This window comes from Cydia strobilella, chromosome 19 (genome assembly GCF_947568885.1).
Source record: "Cydia strobilella chromosome 19, ilCydStro3.1, whole genome shotgun sequence".
NCBI lineage: Eukaryota > Metazoa > Arthropoda > Insecta > Lepidoptera > Tortricidae > Cydia > Cydia strobilella.
In genome coordinates, this window is record NC_086059.1 from 8,359,661 (window position 1) to 8,381,877 (window position 22,217).

General features: G+C 37.2%; 4 protein-coding genes across 5 annotated transcripts; 2 read left to right on the top strand and 2 right to left on the bottom strand.

Annotated features, from left to right (window-relative positions):
• Window positions 1-418: 418 nt before the first annotated feature.
• Window positions 419-6,146, bottom strand: LOC134750008 (N-acetylglucosaminyl-phosphatidylinositol de-N-acetylase). The gene is made up of 4 exons (XM_063685064.1): window positions 5,653-6,146; window positions 5,111-5,401; window positions 4,552-4,645; window positions 419-3,492 (listed from the first exon to the last, which is right to left on the bottom strand). The coding sequence occupies exons 1-4, from the start codon at window positions 5,966-5,968 to the stop codon at window positions 3,318-3,320; spliced, it is 876 nt and encodes a 291-aa protein (XP_063541134.1). The 5' UTR covers window positions 5,969-6,146; the 3' UTR covers window positions 419-3,317.
• Window positions 6,147-6,718: 572 nt separating this feature from the next.
• LOC134750091 (vacuolar protein sorting-associated protein 37B) lies at window positions 6,719-8,677 on the top strand. The gene is made up of 3 exons (XM_063685183.1): window positions 6,719-7,015; window positions 7,694-7,865; window positions 8,215-8,677. The coding sequence occupies exons 1-3, from the start codon at window positions 6,896-6,898 to the stop codon at window positions 8,574-8,576; spliced, it is 654 nt and encodes a 217-aa protein (XP_063541253.1). The 5' UTR covers window positions 6,719-6,895; the 3' UTR covers window positions 8,577-8,677.
• Window positions 8,678-8,989: 312 nt separating this feature from the next.
• LOC134750089 (dnaJ homolog subfamily C member 30, mitochondrial-like) lies at window positions 8,990-16,811 on the bottom strand. 2 transcript variants are annotated; one of them, XM_063685182.1, is made up of 6 exons: window positions 16,664-16,811; window positions 16,392-16,568; window positions 16,106-16,193; window positions 15,098-15,229; window positions 10,607-10,628; window positions 8,990-9,982 (listed from the first exon to the last, which is right to left on the bottom strand). In XM_063685182.1, the coding sequence occupies exons 2-6, from the start codon at window positions 16,566-16,568 to the stop codon at window positions 9,733-9,735; spliced, it is 669 nt and encodes a 222-aa protein (XP_063541252.1). In that variant the 5' UTR covers window positions 16,664-16,811; the 3' UTR covers window positions 8,990-9,732. The 2 variants fall into 2 exon arrangements, 1 of the variants encoding a protein (XP_063541252.1); XR_010128542.1 differs by lacking the exons at window positions 10,607-10,628; window positions 15,098-15,229; window positions 16,106-16,193; window positions 16,392-16,568; window positions 16,664-16,811 and adding an exon at window positions 10,687-15,035 and having other exon boundaries at window positions 9,845-9,982.
• A 172-nt stretch (window positions 16,812-16,983) lies between these two features.
• Window positions 16,984-21,233, top strand: LOC134750284 (myosin regulatory light chain sqh). Its single transcript, XM_063685445.1, has 4 exons — window positions 16,984-17,121; window positions 18,038-18,236; window positions 18,552-18,690; window positions 19,593-21,233. The coding sequence occupies exons 2-4, from the start codon at window positions 18,047-18,049 to the stop codon at window positions 19,786-19,788; spliced, it is 525 nt and encodes a 174-aa protein (XP_063541515.1). The 5' UTR covers window positions 16,984-17,121; window positions 18,038-18,046; the 3' UTR covers window positions 19,789-21,233.
• Window positions 21,234-22,217: the final 984 nt, after the last annotated feature.

A 22,217-nucleotide genomic window follows, 5' to 3' on the forward strand; every position in this document is an offset into this window, starting at 1 on the left:
ATTTAGTTACGCTTATCGTATAGTGGTTCCAATTATGGCAGGGGCGCATTGTGCGGTCAGGATGGCCGAGTTGCAATTTTGACACGCGATAATCTATTCGTCTCGTTCCGACAGCGTTTGATAGAAAGAGACGGGTGCTTCTCGTGACCGATAATATAATTTACAGTACATATGGTGCTAATTTACCGCCCTATTACATTACTTTGATTTATATTTAGTACATTAGGATAAAAAAAAACATATGTAAGGCCAGGATTACACTCGTAAGTTTTACTTACGTAAGTAGGGACACAGCTATACTACAGAATGAGATATGAATATCGTTATCTCATTCTAGCAAATAGCTTTGTCCCTACTTACGTAAGTAAAACTTACGAGTGTAATCCTGGCCTAAGCAACATTTCTGTTACATGCATGCCGTGTTTGTCTGTAATTGGGTGAATACTCAAGCAATCTTATTTTATAACTCGTCATTTATAAGTATTTTTTGTATTGCACCTGTTGGCAAACCTAAATAAATAAACTAAACGTGCGTATGTGGAAAATTTTAAGGGCCATAATTGTGTACTGTAAAACGTTGTACAATTACGTAATGTGCTAATTATCGCACTAGTGCGGTAAAGTAGCACCACATGTGCTGTAAAATAATAAATAATCGATTGGGTGGATCATCAGTGTTTCTAGTTGTCTGTGATTAGGTGCTCGGAACTTCTGCAGTACGTACGTAGAGCGCTAAATTGTCAATTTTTAAATGTTTAGCTAATTATTAAAAGTTTTGAAGAGTTCTCGCATTGAAGCAAGTATTGTATTATGTAATTAATATAACATTTGTTGTAAAATGGATATTTTGAGGCCAACAAAAATAAAAATAATTTAACCAGTTATGGATTGTTTCCATTGTAATTAGGACCTCCTCTAAGTAAAATGTAGTACTAATACTAATTAGTAATTACCCAGTGATTTCCTGAGCAGTTCATTAAAAATATGTTTGAATAAAAGAATATGATCGTTTGGTCTTTTATTATTGAAATGCAGTAGGCAAAACATTTTTTTAAATATAAAAAATCAACGAAATGCTGTTGCAGATTTTCTTTAAGCTAAAGAGTTCTCAATAATAAAAGTATTATTCACACTGAATAGGTATTATAGCCTAGACAGCTAGCAATTGAGTCAAAATGTGAGGATAAAAATGCCTTCATAACACCATAGTGAACTTTATAAACTTTGAATATACTTGATTCAAACAAGATTTTATTATAAACCAATTAAAAAGAAAAGCTCCTCCGAAAATATGTTTACGTTCACACTTTAAACGTATATAAGGTTATTGCGCTAGTTTTCGTCCACTTTACGAAATTTTAATATAAACCCACGTTGCTGCACAAATTTGGACTTATTGCAGTCCTTAATGTCTAAACAATATATCTATCTACATAAAAATGATATTTCGCAAGCAGGAAATTTAAAAATGAAATATATTATTTGCTCATCCCTCAAGTGGACGAAAACTAGAGCATGGACGGAAACTAGCGCAATGATTACTTAAGTGGATTTATTCAAATCGTAAAACCAAAGTGGAGAGGCCTTCATTTTAATGGCCTCTGCAAACGTCACCGATAATCGCATACGATTTGCAATACATTGTGGCATTTGATCGATCGATTGAATTCATTGCTTCTACTTAGCCGACAATTATCGAAAATCGCATGCCATTTGTTGCTACGTCTGTAGAAGCCTAAAGATAGGTATACATCATCTGCCGTTCTTCAACAACAACGACAACAATCATTATTAGATTAATAAGGTAGTTGACACATGTTGAATTTGATAGAAAATGAGCAATTCATCACAATAAATTGGAAACTTTTTTTAATTTTCAAATAGGAAAAAAATAACGATACTATTAGATTCCTTACATTTTATAAAAAAAAAAAATATAACAACAATATACATAAACGCAACATTTCACCGAAAAAATCGCAATTTCCTTGTTTTCCATACATCGAAACGGCTTTTAAGCAGTGACACAGTGACGTCACGATGTGTTGCCATTTGTGTAAGAGCGTTTTGCTCAGTAAAGTGGCGATGCCAGACTTTGACCATCATTTGTAACATAATCATTAATCAATATCCAAACATTTGATCCTCAAAACAAACCTGATCGACTGATACCATTAAAAAAATGTCAACTACCCTATTACCATTTCACATGTATCTTATATCTAAAGACATTTAACCAACATTACTTCCATTTTGAACATTACATTTATTTATATACCTAGTAATAAATCTATTTGACATTTTTATATGGCAATTCCAACATATATTTTTTTCATTTTAAAGATGTTCACCAAAATTTTAAAAACACTAGTTGATTTAATATAATGCCAAGTAATACATTTCAAAGTTTGACAAGCTTCGGATAGCCTTGCTTTCGGCAATGCAATTAAAGACTTGCAAGTTAAATTTTATTTATATAACACAACTTTATTTTTTAAAATATTTCATAATAGGTAATAGAATAACTTAGTAACAACAGGCGGCAGACTTCAATTGACCATAATCCTTACTATCCTTAGAACTTGAACAACATTTTCAGTAATACATACAGCATCAAAAGTAGCGGATCAGACTACGCTTCAAAAGTATCTACCTTTCTCTACATACTTAAATATAAATCCATATCCATAACAAAATGTATAAAAAGTTTTCGAAAGCAGAGAACCAGAGATGACTAGAACTACAAGGAAGCAATCTGTGGAAGTGCTAGCGCCATCTAGTAACGTTTTTGATAGATAGCGTGTTGTTAAGGATACAATTTCGAACCCAGCGACGTGTCGCGACTGCAGACGACACGTCGCGGACACGACTGGTTTCTATGTTTATCTATTAAAAACCATTCAGTTAGGACCGCACATCAGTATTGCCTTTCTCACTCTCACTCAGAACCAACTGCATATATTATAGCGTTACCCGTTCTGCAGTCGGGTTCGAAATTGACACAGCGACACGACGTTGACGCGGCGACGCGTCCTAGGTATTACCACTGGGAATAGCTAAGAAATGTTTTCTTTTTAATTTGATTTTTTCCCTTTTCTTTCCTTTTGAACAAAATAATTTCTGTACTTACCGCTGTAATAATCACTCATAATAAATAAAGGTAGTAAATCGACAAACTAAAGCCAATAATATAAGCATTGTAGGCTTCTGTCGCTCACGTGACTTCATGTTAGGGGTGGTTAGTGTTATGGGTATGGGTACCAACTTTACGAGTACCTATACAATTGTACCAAGTTATGAACCAGTTGTGAGTTGCTTCAATCATCAACTTCTAATTCAAGCTCTATATCGGCCAGGCTGATACGGCGTAGCGTGTTGATGATCATGTAACGAGAGAACATAACATACAGGTGCCGGAACCACACCATCTGTGATCGGTGTTGCTTCATGGCGCGGACTACGCGTCGGGACTCCGTCCAGCGGAGGAAGTATCTGAAACACAATTACATTAAGTTTACTAGTCTGAGGAACTTTGAGGTAAGAAACTAAAGGTTTTGTCACACTGCAGTGCCTTCTTCCCGCCTGCTCCAGTGTAGTTAAGTGCGAAGGGTGAGTGCTACACCGTGCGCCCGTGCGTATTTCTTACATTTTGTATGCAAATTCTAATCAGGATTTCATCCCTTACTTACTTATTAATCCTGATTATTATAATATCTTAGCTAACTTCATCTTGCGTAATAATATAAATGAATAGTTTTTTTTAACACGTATTTTTTTATTCATTGTATACCTGACCTGACTACTTTATTGGTATTCCAAATTCCGAATTTCCTTTATTCCTTTTCTCGTTATTACATGACGTTAACCTTCTACATGACGTTGGCTACGGGCAACACCACCCTCAAGTCCATTAAGAGAAAAAAAAAACTGGATTTCTTTCACGACTTTAAAATTTTACAAGATTTAGTAGTGTAAGAAATATTGATAAACATAGTGTTCAGTATAGCAAGTTTAAAAGATGTTTTTGAGTTGATCTTGACTACTACTTATAGAGTAGAATCTTTGATATGTTTTTTTTTCTACTTAAATCTGCAATCGGCTGTTCTAGCCTTATGGCTAGAAGAGATGATTTATTGTTTTTTTTGGGTTTCTATTTAGGGTGGTGTTCCACTGAGCACCATCACCAGTTTACTTGGGGGCTTGTTGTCTCTGGTCTAGCCCTAGAATATGCCATCTTTTTAGCCTCGGTATGTAGTCTTGTTTGTTTAACAGGTTTCTTGCTAATTCGTTACAGTGGTTTTCAAGTCTTTCCTTGTACTTTATGCAGTATTCGTTTACCTCTTGTTTTAAAGTTGGTATATCTGTGTATTCATGTATTTCACTATTTCGATATAAATATATTGATACAAATGTGCATGTTTTAAGTTTTACGTCCACTTATAACCATTTGAAAAGCTCAAACATTGAATGCATACGTATCTATTTCAAGCAATGGTATATGGTAGAAGTCTGAGTACACAGGAGGAATGCTCAATTATTGGACTCCCTTACCTTTTAGAAGACAAAACAAAGCTTAGTGGAAGATCTAAGAAGCCCCAGTATTTTCTTAATATATTTACAGTGTCTAATGTGTAAACTGTGCACTCTGAAAAAAAGAAAAACTTTAATTTATAAACAATGATACCATAAAACATTGTTCCACTAAGTCACAAACTTAATGTGCTTAGCATATCTTATACCTTTAAACAACTGATTCTTGTATATATATTTTCGGGATCTCGGAAATGGCTTTAACAATTTCGATGGAATTTGCTATATGGGGGTGTTTTCAGGGGAAAAAAAATTGATCTAGCTAGGTCTTATCTCTGGGGAAATGCGCATTTTTGAGTTTTTATATGTTTTCCGAGCAAAGCTGTTCCAGATTTATTATAAGTGGAGGTCTAGGCATAATAATGCTAAGAATAAACAACCACCACAACCAGAAAATAGAACAAACCAGAAAGGGTCAGAATTGTGCCGTAAATATCCAGCCATGTGAAATCTGTTGGAAGCTAATTGGGGAACATAGACTAGAGTTATGTTAACTGTAAATAATACAGAAATAACTTACTTGCAGGCAAAAGTTTCTCAACAAACATATAAGCTATAGCATAAAATACTGCCGAGTGGTTTGTGTGTGAGGAAACCCCACCCCTATCAAATGACACTAGAGTGTCAATGTCCAGAGCCTCCAATTGATGCTGTATCAGCTTGGCAATGACGGCCACGGGCCACTGCACCTTTGGGTTGTCTGGGAGTCGTGTATCTGTAACGAGGCATATGTTCCGATCGGGTACTCCAAGCTCCGAACATGCAAGCCATAGCTCTTTACTGCGTATATTTCCCTTGCCTTCATTGTTGCCTGTAAAGAATATTAAAAGAGCTATATCAACTGTCCTAGTCTATTATGTATTATTGTCCAATGTCCTTATGCATTGCGTCTCACTCTCTCATTAAGCAAAATGTGAGACGCTGATATTGGACAAATGGAATACCATCCTTAGCAGTGTGATATTTTCATCTATTCTTTAAGTTGTAGTCATAATTTAAGGTATTGTTTATTGTGGCATTTGTATTGAATTTAGAAAGAGATGTATTGTTAGAGATATTTACCATTAGAGAGACAGAGCAAATACACGTCTGCATCCTGTTCGCACAATCTAAATATTGTAGGGCCGAAGAACATGCACTCGTCATCTGGGTGTGCTACCACGATCAACACTCTTTTCGCTCGAAGCGCCCCCCGAGACCGCGTCGGTAGCCGTCGTGCGTACCGCCGATACACCACACAACACACTAGCAGATACCCCAAAACCCATAAACTTATATACAACGCAAAACTTCTAAGATACAATATAGTCTCAGCCAAAAATTGCACGTAAAAATTGTCGAAACTATCAAACCCGAAAGTTGAGCCCAACAGGAACATTTCTGACTAGAATGTAGGAAAAGTACCTTCCAAATAAATACAGTATACTAAAAATAACTGAGCATCATTGGGATAGCTCTAATTTTAACATTTATTATGGTACTTTTCGACACATTTTTGTATTATTAATGATAAATTACATTGGTTTCGCGACTCGCATATTTACACGTCAGTTTGACAGTCAGTCACACGTCATGACGTCACGTCACAGTGAAGCTGATATAGTCTGTCAAACAACTTTGTCAGTAGAAAAAGGCGCGAAATTCAAATTTTCCGTTTTTTCCTACTGACGGAAATGGTTTGCCAGACTATATAAAGCTATAGGGCCCTCCACACTCATGCGCGAATCGATACAATAATGATTCCTCTCCAGATATATTTAAAGTATTATATTCATTCCTATTACCGGATCACGTCCGTCATAATATAAAACTTTAATTTATTATACTTTACCTTTCCCTGATCCATCCAAAATTCCGTCTTATCCGTATAATCCGGACTCAAATTTCTAGGTGTGTATGTAGGCGAAGCCGCGATTCGCGCATGAGTGTGGAGGGCCCTTGTGAGTAAAGAGTAGTATAATTGAGTATAAGGTACTATTATACACATTTTTTTCAAAGTCCCTCCACACTCGTTCGCCGCTTCACGCCGCGTTGTTTGGAGTTCGCTTAAAGAATAGCCAACATACAGGCAACAAATGATAACAATTTTTGACAGTAGCTGTACTTCCATCAACCATCAATATCTGTCAAGTGACAAAGGGAAGAACGAGATTCTTTTCATCGTATCTGATTTATTGTTTAACTTCATATTTATCTTTTTTAGTTATGTGTATTGCATCAAAGTCACAAGGTTTCCGTAAATTCAATAACAGTTTAGATTAAGGCTGCATTTACTTGTTGACTAGCTATCAAAAAACAAGCAAAAATGATTCAACCAGATTACACTTCGGCAATGGGTTTGCTTTCTCATCTCAATTCCGATGAATTGAAAGAAATATTAAACGACGACTCTAAATTTGATTCTGTGCTTAAAGATGTAAAACAGGTGAGGAAGTTTAATAAACTACTATAAATTGTTTAGTTACTTCCTTGATGAGATGATGAGTCAGTGTTTGTTTCTAGTAGGTCGTTAATAATAGAGGCTCTTTCACAACTGATAATTGAGGTCAACCATTACAAATTATGCTTATTTGAAGACATTGTTTATGCTTAGAATAAAAAATTCGTCAAAGTTGATGAGTTAAAATTTTCTAACAGCCATAAGCACTGATCAGTGATCACTGATGTAACAATTATTATTGTTTGTCAATAGCCGCGTCCACACAAAGCGAGCATACGCGCGAGGCAAATTCCTCGCGCCAGTGTAGTCGTGCCGAGGCGCGCGTGTTGTATCTACATTTTTAGGCCGTTTTGTCTTGCTGTGTGGACTCGGCTAATGGTTAATTTAAAGAGATGAATGCTGTAAAACCTCTGTTGCGTTACAAAATCAGTTTGATTTAAAAGTTGATTAACCTCTTGTCTATGTATGTTAAGGTCTGTTAAGGGTACTGACCAAATTATTACGTTTACTTTTTGCATTTTACTTGAGAATGAATTTCTTTGCTCTATACAGAACAGCTGAAGTTTGACCAAATTAGACACAATGACATATTGAATTAAAGGAAGGAGTTTTAATAGGGTATTAATATACCCTAGCATTAACATTTATATACATTTATTTCAGGTAAAAGACTGGGAAACTGAAAAGGAGATGATAATAGCTAGCAACCGGTCCCTAGCGGAGTTCAACCTGAAAATGGAGCCGCAGCTGCAGGAGCTCAAAGCAGCGGTGCAGGAGCGCTCTGAGGAGGGAGAGGCTATCTGCAGTCGTATACAGGAACTGCTAGAAGAGTACAGTAAGTACCAGTCAATATTAATTTAATTTTACGGTTTAACCTGTTCGATGCCGTGTCAAAACACAAAAGCCACGTCACCGAAGTGTCAAAACTGAAATTGAACTTTATGCATATGCATGTAGGTCTATGTTGTGTATATATCGGTCATTGGAGTCTAAAAGGTTAACTCAGTGCACGAGTGCGTAGCGTTCACGACAGGCGCACGTCCACATACTGTTGCACTGTTACGCACTGCTCATACATTTTTGTATGCAGGGGTGCTAAGCTTATAGTTTTGCAGACTGTACATACAATTTCTTTTAAAACAAAACGTATGGTTAGGTTCACAAATACTTTTCATATTTTTCAGAATCAAAATCAGCTGGAATCTCACTTGACACAACACAAGCACTGCTTCAGACAAGTGCTGCTGAATCCGAGGAAAAGTCTGAGGAAATAGCACAGGACTATCTATCAGGAAAAAAATACGACGGAGAGCAGTTCTTAGAGGCCTTTGAACCTGTCCGCAAGCAAATGCATCTCAGAAAATTTAAAGCAGAGAAAATGGGTGAACTGATCAGAACAGGCAGCAGGAATTCCTGTGGTAATGGATTCTCAAAGCCATACTTACCTTATCCTAATTATGGACCCGGCCAGAGTGCTCCCAGTGTGCCATATCCTATGGGGCCTCTCAACATGCCTATGCCAGGAATGTATGGAAACCATTTCTGATTTCTGAAGCATTTGTTCTAAATACTATTTGAAATATCGTCCTTAGCTATAGAGGCAGTTCTTTACCATAATAAACAGCTGTAAGATTGATAACTTTTAAAGGTAAAAGATTTTAAACTCTGTTTTTAAGTACACTACATGTTGGTGCTTACATAGTGAATATGTGATTTATTCAAGAAATAGAACTTTTAGATACTATGAGATAATGTAGTTTTACAAAGTATCTTATGCATAAATGATAGCAAAAGTAGAATTAGGTAATGTTAATAAGTTTAGATGCCTACAGCTTTAATTTTGTCTGTCAATAAAATCATACAACTCTGTTGTATGTAATTAAAATTATTATGAAAGGTTATATTTAGTTAAAATTATAGCTCATTTTATAGAGATAGTTTTCAATAAAAGTAATCATCAACTGTAAATAAATATTTTATTTTCTAGTCATTTACAACTCCTCACATGATTTAGGCAACGGGCCAACCTTTACACGCGTTGGTATGACGTATCACATGTTATTTAAAGTTATTGTAGATATGTACAATATATACAAAGCATTTTTATCATTAAATTGAAACAAACAATAACAATCAAAAATATGAAAATTAGTGCTAAAATTTGGACTAAAAATTGTTTGACTACACTACAGAAATATGAAATAAATTACCTACACTTGATTGCGAGGAAAAATGACATGGCGTGTTAGTGAACTCTCATAAAATGGTCTTGTCTTGTGTGGAGAGGCGCAGTCGCAGTGGTACATTCAGCAACAATAGTAGCATATGAAACAACGCGCCAAAAGTATCTGCCACATTGGAATACTTTTCCAAATGGAGATAAATATTTTCAGTTTGCGTTAGAAAGAATCTCTTTCAGTCTAATTGTTCTACATAAAGAGACATCTATCTCTTTTTGTTAAGCTGTTAGAGAACAGTAGATACTTTTGACGCGTATAGTTTGATCCCTACTTTTGATACTGACTGTACAGGCGGTTGTCACTTATTGTGGCAGTAGTCTCTATTGCTAAGGCAATAGGGTCTTGTTTTATGCAGCCTACACTGTTCCACGCAACCTATAAGAGCATTAGAAGTGAAAAATGATTTATTCCATATTATAGATACTTTATATCCGTATAAACTGCCAATAAAATAAAATTTTACTATGAAGACTCAGTTTTGTCCAAGGTGCTACTTTGTATAGTTTCTGTTTTGCGCGTCCTGTCCACATCATATTCTGACTTCCCGTGGAGCACCAGTGCGAAGAAGAGCCCTGTGAGTGCAAATAGAACATAAATAGTTGCCTCTTGACGGTTGGAATGCACTGCATCCATTTGTTTCTCTCGTTTCTTCCTCAACACTTCTTTATCAAATTGTGATTTTTTGAAAACATCTCCATAATGGTTTTTTGACCTGAAATTAAATCATTTGGATGCTTAATAGCCGGGTCCACAAAGAGCGACCATACGCGCGAGGCAATTTCCTCGCGCACAAAACGGCCAGTGTAGACGTGCTTCAGCCGAGGCGGCGCCCGCGAGGCAAGTCTACATTGGCCGTTTTGTGCGCGAGTAAATTGCCTCGCGCGTATGCTTGCTCTTAATCTCGGCTCGGACCCGGCTAATAATCTCAACATTGGAGGAGAAAAATTTAATGGTTCCTCTACACGATGGCCCAGCACATAGGCCAGTCAAAGGGACACATTTATGCGTCAGAGGGAGCAAGTGATATTGCTATCTCATTCCACCATATAGCTGCGTCACTTGGACTGGCCTACGCTGGGCCATCGTGTAGAGGAGCCAGAAACACCTATTCTGGACCAGTTTTACTTTCAGTGCTGTTGCAGCCAAACTTTAACAAGGTCATAAGAATTCACTAGAGAAATTCACAATGGATATGAATCTGATGTTGTCACATTTTCAATATTTTCTGCTAAGGACTCGAGCTTCACTTTAACAAAGATATTCCCACAAGCCTCAAAGATATAGTCTTCAGACGTGAGGTCTTAGCCAACACTAAATTCGAAAGTAAGGCACATACCAGGCATCAAAGTCGTAAATGGGTACTATTATATCGCGATATTATCACCGAAATTCGGGAGAGCACATGTGCTTACGTACCTGACAAATCCAGACTGGTTTTGTAGGGGTACCCTCATATTTCAATACACTACATGCCTTCCCCTCGAGATAGTTCACTAAAACTAAGTTTCACTAATCACTGATAGTTCACTAACACTAAGTTTCACTGTTCATTGGTAATTCACTAATACTATTCAATTGTCTGTTACAAGGTCCTTACACTCTATCATATATATTTATACTAAAACTATCATCGTTCATCGTCTACAAGTCTTGGTTTGAATCTTCAGTCTGTTCATAATCAGACTCTGACAGACTCTCATAGGCATCTAGGGCTAATCTCTTGGCTTCCATGTTTTGTGGTGATGAAGGTGATCTTGTTCGTTTGTTGGTTGGCGGTATGCGTTGTTGGCTCTGGTTAAACGTATAATCCTGAGGCCCAGAAACCCCTATGATATCAGCCCACTGTGAGGCCGGTGGAGTAGCATTTACTTTTACATTAATATCCTCATCACTATCTTCACATGTTTTATTCACCTCCGTGTCCTGTAAAACTTCACGACCAGTATCTTCCGATGTATTCTGGCGGATATCTCTCGCCTCTCCCCCATGACCTTGTATCTGATTAATATGTCTTTTCATCAGCTTCCCATTCCATCTTATTATATACCTACAAATGCCTTGTCTCTTCTCTATGACTCCTTTCAACCAGCGTGGTCCTGAACTGTAATTCCGGAAATACACTGTCTGTCCCGTTTGAAATGAACGTACTTCAGTGTTTTCATTCTCCTCGCATACTTCCACTTTCTCTTGATTCTTAAAAGTGAGAGGATTTAAGTGGTCAAACTTTGTTCTGAAACGTCTATTATTCAAAAGTTCCGCCGGTGATTTGTCGCTAGTACTATTTGGTGTAGTACGTAACCCATAAAGTATTGTAGGTAATTTAACGTGCCATGGGAGTGTCGACTGTTTCCTCAATTTATTTTTAACTGTTTGAACCGTCCTCTCGGCCTGTCCATTAGACGCCGGATGGTAAGGTGGTGTCAACACTTGTCTTATCCCATTTGTTGATAGGAATTCTTTAAAGTGATCTGAAATAAAACTTCTGCCATTATCACTGACCAAGGTGTCTGGTAACCCTTGTTCTGCAAATATATCCCTTAATACATTTATTAATGTCAATGAACTCATATCCGGAACAATCTTAACTTCAGGCCATTTTGAATAAGCATCGATCAGTATGAGAAATGTTTTACCTTGAAATGGGCCCGCATAATCAACATGCAACCGTGACCAAGCCTTCTCCGGTCTTATCCACTTATGGCTCACTTGGGAAGGCATATTCCTGTTTTCAGCACAGGTTTCGCATCTTTTAACCAAATTCTCAATTTCTTTGTCTATGGCCGGCCACCAAAAATAACTTCGGGCTAAGGCTTTTGTTATTACTATTCCGTCATGATTGGAGTGTAATTCTTGTAGGATATATGGTCTCATTTTGACTGGTATAATTACCCGATTACCCCACAAAACACAATTTTTATACTCTGACATCTCATTTCGTTTCTGCCAGTACACTTTATATTCTACATCCACTTTGCTAGGCCACCCGTTCCGAATCCAGTATAATATTTTGCTCAGTGTATTATCTTTAACTGTTAGTTTAGCCACTTCATTTGCTGACAGTTCCAGGTCTGTCGGAGTTTCTTCTATAAGCAGGACTCCTAAGTATTCTTCTTCCGACGACTGGTCACGGGACGGCCACCTGCTTAAAGCATCAGCGTTTCCTAGTTTTTTACCTTCCACATATTGTATGGAGTAATCATAGGAGTTCAACAGCAAGGCCCAGCGAAGCATTCTCGGAGATATGACATTAGGAATGGGTTTTTTAGGTTCAAACAACCCCAATAACGGTTTATGATCGGTTCTGATCGTAATCTTCCGGCCACTAATAAACTGGTGGAATTTCTTAAGACCAAATACTATAGCTGCTGCCTCTTTGTCTATCTGACCATAATTCCTCTCATGAACATTCATGGTCCTTGAAGCAAACATAACCGGTCTGACAGATCCATCTTTCATCACGTGTTCCAAAACAGCGCCCAAGCCAAATTGTGACGCATCACAAGACATCCTTATCTCTTTATTCACATCGTAATGGACTAGAGTGTCAGTACTCGACAACATCTTGCGCAACTTTTCAAATGCCTTCTGATGCTGTATAGTCCACTGCCATTTCACATCTTTATTTAACAACTTATACAGCGGTTCAGCAATATTAGCTTTGTGTGGTAAAAACCGATCATAAAAATTAAGCAATCCTAAGAAAGCTTGGAGCTCTTTTACATTACTTGGGGCCGGTGTACCCTCAATTGCATGTATTTTATCTTCACAAGGATGTATACCACATTCATCAATGAGGAATCCTAAAAATTTCACACTTCTTACTGCAAAATTACACTTTTCCTTGTTTACCCTTAGGCCAGCTTCTTGTAATTTCTTTAAGACCATTTCTAACCTGGAGTTATGCTCAGCAACATCTGTGCCACTTATAACAATATCATCTAGTAACACAGCTATCCCCCTTATTCCTGTAAGCAAGGAAGACATTAGTCTTTGAAAGATGCCTGGACACGCTTTAACCCCAAAAGCTAGACGTTTCATTTTATAAAGGCCTTTCGGTGTATTTATTGTTAATAGCTGTGCTGTTGCCTCGTCCACACTAACTTGAGTGTATGCCCTTTCCAAATCAATTTTGCTGAAAATCGTGCCACCCTGTATGGCTGTGAAAGCCTCATCTAGAGTAGGCAGAGGATATGTATCAGTGTCGGTCACCATATTTACTGTAGACCTATAGTCACCACAAAGCCTTACATTACCATTCGGTTTCAGAACTGGTACTATAGGGGTAGCCCACTCGGAGTGTGCAATTGGCTCCAAAACTCCTTCCTCTACTAGTCTGTCTATTTCCTTAATTACTCTTTCCCTCAAAGCAAAAGGAATGGGTCTACTTTTCAAAAACTTGGGCACCGCTCCTTCTCTCGGTGTAATCTTCACTAATGGGCCTTTATACTTTCCCAAACCTTCCTGAAAAACATCGCTATATGTCTGTAGGAGCCCTTTAATTTCCTCGCTGTTTATTTTCAGATGCATGACTCCTTGAACCCGTATTCCGAATGGCTGAAACCAATTTCGCCCTAAGAGGCTGGGTCCGTTACCTCTGGCTATATACATTATAAGATTATTTTGTAAACCCTTAAAAGAAGCTTGCACTTGAATTTTCCCCAATATTCTTAATTGGCTATCTGTCCATGTAGTCAATGCAATATCATCTTCCTCTAATACAGGTAATTTCCCTTTCCAAATGAGTCTGGCTGTCACTTCAGAAATTAGAGTAAATGCACATCCCGTATCAACTTCCATGTCAATAATAGACCCCTCAATTGACACCTTTACCATAATGGGGTCAACTTTATTTTCTCTAACATTGTTTACATTTGCATATAATCCATTACAATTTGATTTATGTCCATCATCCTGTTTATTTTTTGTAAGACAGACTGCCTCAATGTGGCCAGTTCTGCCACACGCATTACATCTACTCCAACGGAATCTGCACTCTCCTCTGTGTTGCCTACCACACCTGAAGCATGGTTTATTCTGTTTGTCAACCTTTTTGTTAGTGATTTTGTTTACTTCCATGGGTTCATCTACCTCCACATTTGGTTTAGATGGTCCTGGCACTACAATAATACTGGAATCAAATGTGGCACTCTCATGTGAAAATGCTATCTCAGTTGCTTGAGTAAATGTCAGCTTCTCACATTGTAACAATTTCCTTTGAACCTCTTTGCTCCTAATACCACATACCAACCGATCTCGTAAAGTTCGGTCTAAGTCTGTAAAATTGCAATGAATACTCATTTTCCTTAAATTTGCCACATAATCTCTAACCTTCTCCCCCTCTTCTTGATTTCTTGAGTGAAACTTAAAAGATTCTACAATCTCATTAGGTGTGGGGTGGAAATGAGCCTTCAAAAATATCAAAATTTGTTTATAGGTTATGTCCCCTATACTTATCGGAGATGACAAAGAAACTATTAAGTCAAATAGTTGAGAGCCACACACCGCCAACAAATTCGCCTTCTTCTTGACGTCATCCACAATATCATTTGCACTTAAACAGAATTCAAACCTTGTAATGTAGTTTTCCCAGCAGCCATGACCCATATCAAATTCACCAAATTTAATACCCATTTTTTTGCACTTTGCACTTACAACTTCACAAAAAGTCACTAACACAGTCTAATACACGCTTTTACTACCGATTTGCCTCGTCGCCACTATTATATCGCGATATTATCACCGAAATTCGGGAGAGCACATGTGCTTACGTACCTGACAAATCCAGACTGGTTTTGTAGGGGTACCCTCATATTTCAATACACTACAGGTACTTTCCCATCCATGGTAGGAGTGATGTGTCTTGAAGCTCGGGACTTGTAGAACTTGAGGGTAGGGTCTGTTGGTTCCGGCTCGGGGCGGTAGTCCGTGTGACTGTGGGGACTCTCTCGCGTCAATAGACCTGAGGAAAAAAGACACATGTTATGTAACAGTGTTGGACGAAACGTTAATGCAATTAACGAGTACAAATTGAACCGTAAACTGTAACCGTCCGTTATGGTTTACGGTTCAATTTGTACTGGTTATTGGTTAATTGCAATTAACGTTTGGCCAACACTGTTATGTAAAAAGATACACATGTTTCACATGCTACTATACAAATAAAGGCAATGGGAAAACCGAGTGAAAAAAAAAAACATAAAATGTAAAATTGTTAGTTGTACCTTAGCTAGGAAATCATCTGTTACTTTATTTATGAATATAAATTTTACTAACGTGTTTGTAATAAAAAAATTACCGCTTACACCAAAAACGACGCTTAGTCTATCATTATAAATTACTTAATATCAATTTAATATTTCCCTGAACTCTGATTATTTGTTATACATATATAGGACAATATAAGTACTAGCTTCTTCCCGCGACTTCGTCTGTGTGATAGGATGATGATTGATAAAAATTATCCTATGTTCTTTACCGAGGGGGAGGACCAAGACCGAAAAAAATGGAAGTATCTGGAAGAAGCCTATACCTCTTAGGAGGGTTCTGGAGTAATTTTTCAACATTATACAAATTAAGTTTAAATTTTTAGATGTTTTATTACCCAGAAATTAAAGGCTTTTTTATTTTTTATTTATTTATTTTATGTTCTTTACCGGTCTTCAAATTATCTCCATACCAAATGTCATATAAATTGGGTCAGTTCAGGTTTAAGCGTGAAGAGGCAACAGACAGACGGAGATGGATAGTTACTTTTCAATTTATTATATTAGAATGCGTATGAATAATGCAGGTTATTAATTAGTACTCAGTGGAACATAGTCTTTTGAATACATACCCTTGTCATACATTTTCTTCAATTTTACATTTCCTAATACTTCATAAGCTTCTGATATTGCTCTAAATTTCTTAGCTGATACATCGTCCTGGAATCATGATAAAAATTTTATAAAAAAATGAATCAGTAAATCAATCACCAAGTTTACTTTTGTTAGTAATTTGACTGAAATCATTTAACACTTGCCTCAGGCTTAAAATATGAAACATTAATAGTTAATACATATTTAAAGCCTCATTAGACCTTAAAATGTTGAAGATGTGGCCTTCAACCTTCATTAACTTACGCTTGATCTGTCCGGGTGATATAATTTTGACAATTTGTAATATGCTGACTTTATATCATTCTGTGTAGACCTTGGTGTGACTCCTAGGACCTCATAATGGTTAGCATAAGCCACGGACGAGGTGTGCAACGTTCTCACGACGTTTTTGACTAATCTTGTTTTATTTTGTCTAAGCATCTGTAAAAACATGAAAATCCAAACATAATATTATAACTTTATACCAGCAAATATTTTTACAAACATATAACAACATCAAAAATAACACTAGTTACAATTTAGAAATTCCTGGGAGACTATGAGCAGTTTGTTTTTATTTTGGAATTGGATAAGAAGTCATAATTAATTTTATTCTTGCAGCCGATTATCCGTCTAATTTTGACAACTATCGTTTCGTTTTCTTTTCATTACGTAAAAGTGATTTTTCCATGTAAAATACATTTCTCGTTTCTGAACGACACTGACGGAACGCGGTCGGATATGCGATAAATTTAACCGCCCCGAACCGCTTACTCTTTGTTTGTATCGCGCATTTCGCGCAAGTTGTAAAGAAAGCTTTACGATACCAAAAAATACACATTTGTCATGTCATACTGTCATAGTGACTTTTTTTTTTAAACAGGCAACATTAAGTGATTAGTCACTTTGCTTGGTTCAACAAAATTTTGTTTTCCTGCTTAATTTCCGTTAAAAACGGCTATTCATCCTTAATAAAGTGTAAATAACATATCATGTGAGTATTTTAGTTAATTATAATCATTTATAAGATCACATAAAAACCAGGTGGGCTCAAATGAAACACACCTCCATGTATGGTCATCCTTGATTTTAGCCGTATTTGACACTGCGTGGCCTACATTTTTGATGTGAACGCGAAGTCTGTGCAATATTCTCTACATGAGTCACTTTCTCGTTACTTGAGGTGACGATAGGTGAGTGACACGGTGTGGGCTTCATTAGATTTTATTTATAAACTCGTCACCGAGGTGTTTTGTCCAGTATTCACATTGTCTCATCTTCTCGCGTCCTGCGTCGACGTATCTTGCAGGTAATCATACGAGGAAGTACTAATTCAAATTAAATGTATTGTTCCAATGGAGATAGATTTACTGATATAATATACCAAGTTTTCTTTAGTATAGACCATTAGAATGCCATTCTGGCTATTTTTGAAACGTCTGTTACTGTCTTCAAAACACCAGCAAAAGCTATGCTGTAGCATATAAATCTGCAAAGGCTTTATTCTCTTAACAGTAGAGTTGTATGGACAGTAGATTTTTTATGACTATAATACTTTTAACAATCTACTATTTTAGAAACATAAAGGAATCTCCTGTTAGATTTACATAACTGTTTCATACTTCGCATCTTAGGATGGTGTTCCATTTGTCCAAGATCTTTGTCCAATGTGCATTGTGTCATTTTTTTAAGCAAAATGTGAGAGGCACACATTGGACAAAGATCTTGGACAAATGGAATACCACCCTTATTAAAGTTTTTAAGTCTGTTTTGTGCATCATCTGGATAGTACTATGTTCATAATTTCAACTGTCTGGACACTTATATGTTAAGTACCATACTTTTAAAATATTTAGATCAGTACGGTTTCACTCACTATTATTTTAATAGTGACACTTTTCACATACCAGATTATCAGAATGTCGTCCCGTAAGACCGCCGGCCGTCGTGGCACAAACAAGAAGCGTGCCCAGCGCGCCACTTCCAATGTCTTCGCCATGTTCGACCAGGCGCAGATAGCTGAGTTCAAGGAGGCATTCAACATGATCGACCAGAACCGAGACGGATTTGTTGACAAGGATGACTTGCATGACATGCTCGCTTCTCTTGGTAAGATTCTTTTAAAGTGTGTTGCATTATAGTTTAAATGGCAACCATTCTTCTCATTACATTAGAATAGTTATCAGGTAGGGTGTAGATAAGGTTTATTTTAATACTATAATTCTGTGCAAGTAAAATAGTATGTCTGATTAAAAGGCTGAATTTGAATGTTAATATTTTTTCCTTTTTTATTGTGGGATGTTACAATCTATAAATTGTATATAATTTATAGGCCGAATATGTATTCCTTTTCTAACATCTTGTTATATTTTGTTCCTTGGCTTGTATCCATCTATTGGTATAACTAAGTTATTTTTTGTACAGGTAAAAACCCAACGGAAGACTACTTGGAAGGCATGATGAACGAGGCTCCGGGCCCCATCAACTTCACCATGTTCCTGACGTTGTTCGGCGAACGTCTGCAGGGCACGGATCCTGAGGACGTCATTAAGAACGCTTTTGGGTGAGTTGTATTTATCACTTGGGGGATAATATAGGCCTGCCACAAGTGCCACAATATGCTTCTCAAGCTGCTCCTCGCGCTGCCGCGATGTTGCCCGCTCTGGCCACACACTGCTCTACTCGCGCAATTCCCGTGCTGGTATTGCCGGTCCTTTGACTCGCGCCAAAAAACCGAGAAAATAGGGAGCGGTGGGAATTACGTGCGGCATGACGAGTAACGTGACCACACTACATCTCTGCCTACTTCCCTCGCTACTTCCCATGCCACTCGTCGAGTGTGTTAAGTTAAGAGGGCACAAGACATTTAGTAAGATCAATTATGCACATTGCACATAGTTATATGACATAACAGATGATCCAAGGGCCTCAAAACAACGCGACTAGCGTCTGCGCCTGCGGCTTTCGTGAATCTATACACTCTCGTTTACAATATTTCACTTACCCCCCCCCCCCTTGTTGCACAATGTACTATTTCCTCCTATTAGTCATGCTTGCAATTCGCGGACCAAGCGCTACCAGTAAGAAGGACGTACCTACTTAAATAAATAATATTTTGTCATTTCTTAATTCCAAAGTGTTAAAGATGTCGCTGTAGGTCCCCTTAAGTATGTTATACGGCAGTTACGGTTGTTCAAAACGTATGAAACAAGTTTTCATAGATAATAAAATATGACATGGATGCATCAAGGCGGTTTGTTTACAAAGGGCCTACCGGGAAACGTGAAAATCGAAATTTAGTTATCTGCCTCTATCGCTCGAATATGCAAGTGAGAGGTTAGATAACGAAATTTCGATTGTCTTGTTTCGCGGTAGACCCTCAAGATTGTGATGGATTGTGGTATTGGCATCCCCTACGCAGAGTTTCGCGTAATATTCCCTATTATAACCAACCCAACCCCCCAGCTGCTTCGACGAAGAGAACAACGGCGTGATAAACGAGGAGCGCCTCCGGGAGCTCTTAACCACGATGGGCGACCGCTTCACCGATGACGACGTCGATGAGATGCTGCGGGAGGCGCCCATCCGCGGCGGGCTCTTCGACTATGTGGAGTTCACGCGTATCCTCAAGCATGGCGCTAAGGATAAGGACGAGCAGTAAGGGAGACAACGGCGGTTTTATAAAGCTGAGGGGTACTATTTTACAAGTGTTATATCTGGTTCTAACTATAAAACTCCCGTGAGACTCAAATATTATATTTATTTTAAATCAAATATTACGAGAGTGATCCGTTTAAAATAATTATAATATGTTATATCTGGTTTAATTTAAGTACCCAATTAGTGCTAAGATGACCAAGGAACCTTGGCACTTGTGGAAGGAACAAAAATGCCGACAATTTTTAGCATCTGAGGGCATTACAAAAAGTACTTTTATATTATGTACTTGTAAAATAATTGCTATTAGCTTTGTATGGCTAAGGTTGGGTTCCCAAGTAATACGGTTTACATTTAATAGAATTTAATAACATTCTAAGGATAACTTTGATTGACTGTACTAAGACCGCAAGTTTATATGACACTGCTCCTGATTCTGTGTGCGATATTTATTTAACTCATATCATAACTCATGTATAAACATGACGTTGACGCCTAAAGCTATACAGTTAATAAGTTACCTTGAATAATAATGGCAAATAATGAAGACAATAAAACGTCTCTTGAAGAAACGTTAATTTTGGTTTCTGTAATGATTTCTGTTGACATTAGAATTGTTTTGACTGACATAAATATCTCTGCCAAAAGATACCTATAGCACGGAATAAATAATAGTACTACCGTACAGAAAGGAAACTTCCTACAAAACCGAAATTTGACAGCGGTTCAGGGTCGAATCATGATGTCCCTTTCTAATATATGGCACTATCCCTTTTGGCTATTTAGGGTTGTCAAAATTCAGGTCATTATCTTATCTGTGGTCGTGCACGCAAAGAGACGTCAAGTTGTGCCAACCCTAATAATTGCTCGGAGCAATGCTGAGCCGAACGAGGCCGAGTTTGCCCGAAGCTAGGAGTTTCGCACCCCTGCCTATAGTATTGTCATCAACTTATAATAAAGTTGGTTAATAAGCTTCAACGACATTTTAGTCAGTGTCCGCAATAACATTTTTCCACGAAGTGAATTCAGATAAACAATATTTAATAAGTGCTGTTAAATTTACTTGTCAATCCAACCTTTATACCTAACGAGTATATTTTTTAGATTTTTATATATTGCCAAACTAAAAATTGTTATAAGACAATTAACCGTTTTAGATTGTAAGTTTTAAGTTGATGTTTATATGGTTTATAAAATCTCTAAAGGTACTGCGGTGCTAAAATATAGTACTTATGATATTTATTGCATTTTATAAGTTATGCATTTGTCTGATATTATAATTCCGTTTTTGGACCACTAATATAAGTTTTGGCCGTATTTAAATAATTTCCAATTATATGATTTTAGAGTAGTTTCATTACGGCTTCTGTAGAATGTGATTAGATCAAAGTATTAAATCATTCCTAGAATTAAAATTGGTTGGAAAATGAAGTATATTTTAAGTTAAGACGACTTTTGTTTTAAATTATGAATTATTTTCCGAAAATATAGCGTTCATTTAACCGTGTAATCATGTATGTATTTATTTGATCTTAAACGTAATAAATTCTCTCCTCTCTATTATTTTGTTTCATTACAATACGCATTTAGTTGTTTGACAATTTTTTCTTTTTTACCGACATGAAAAGGTGAAAGCTCGCGTAAAATCGCCACCACAAACTTCAAGTTTATAGTACTTTATAGTGGCACTGTTATACTTTGTCGCTGCAAAGCTACCTGCGTTTGTGTGCTTGCTACTTGCGTTTAGTAGTAAATGTCTGAATTCGCACGTATCACTAAAGCGTTTCACACCACATTTCTTAATTCAGTAACTGAGACAGGGACGCATTATAAGGCGTGTCATATGAAATGAAGGCTTAAACGACGTGTAAACAGTAAACAGGCCTTAAAGGCGGGATTCCACCAGTGTGCGGCACAAGTTTTTCTACTGAATATGCTTATGCTTTAGACTAATTCAGTCCGCAAAAGATCATGCTGTGGAAAATACATACACTACGAAGACATTGGAATTTAACGAGGCATAAATCCGCCTTCGGATTTCTAAATATAAACCAACTTTTCTGCACTCGTTTGCCGATATCATAATGGTTCGTCGTAATTTATTAGCGTCATCGTTATCTCCTTAATGAGGTCCATTTTATTTACGCACAAACCTAATTTTGGAAGGACGTCACCTGTTTTTATCATGGCATGTGCCGTGTAGCTAATAGTGAAGTTAATATAAGTAAGTTTTTGGCAAAAAAATAACTTTTGGTACCGAGGGGCTACAGTATGGGCACATGGGCTTCTTCAAAAAAGGAGTGTACAGGTTTTTAAAGGGTCGGCAACGCGCATGTAATATCTCTGGTGTTGCAGGTGCCCATAGGCTACGGTGACTGCTTATCATCAGGCGAACCGTATGCTTGTTCGCCACCGACGTGGTAATAAAACAAA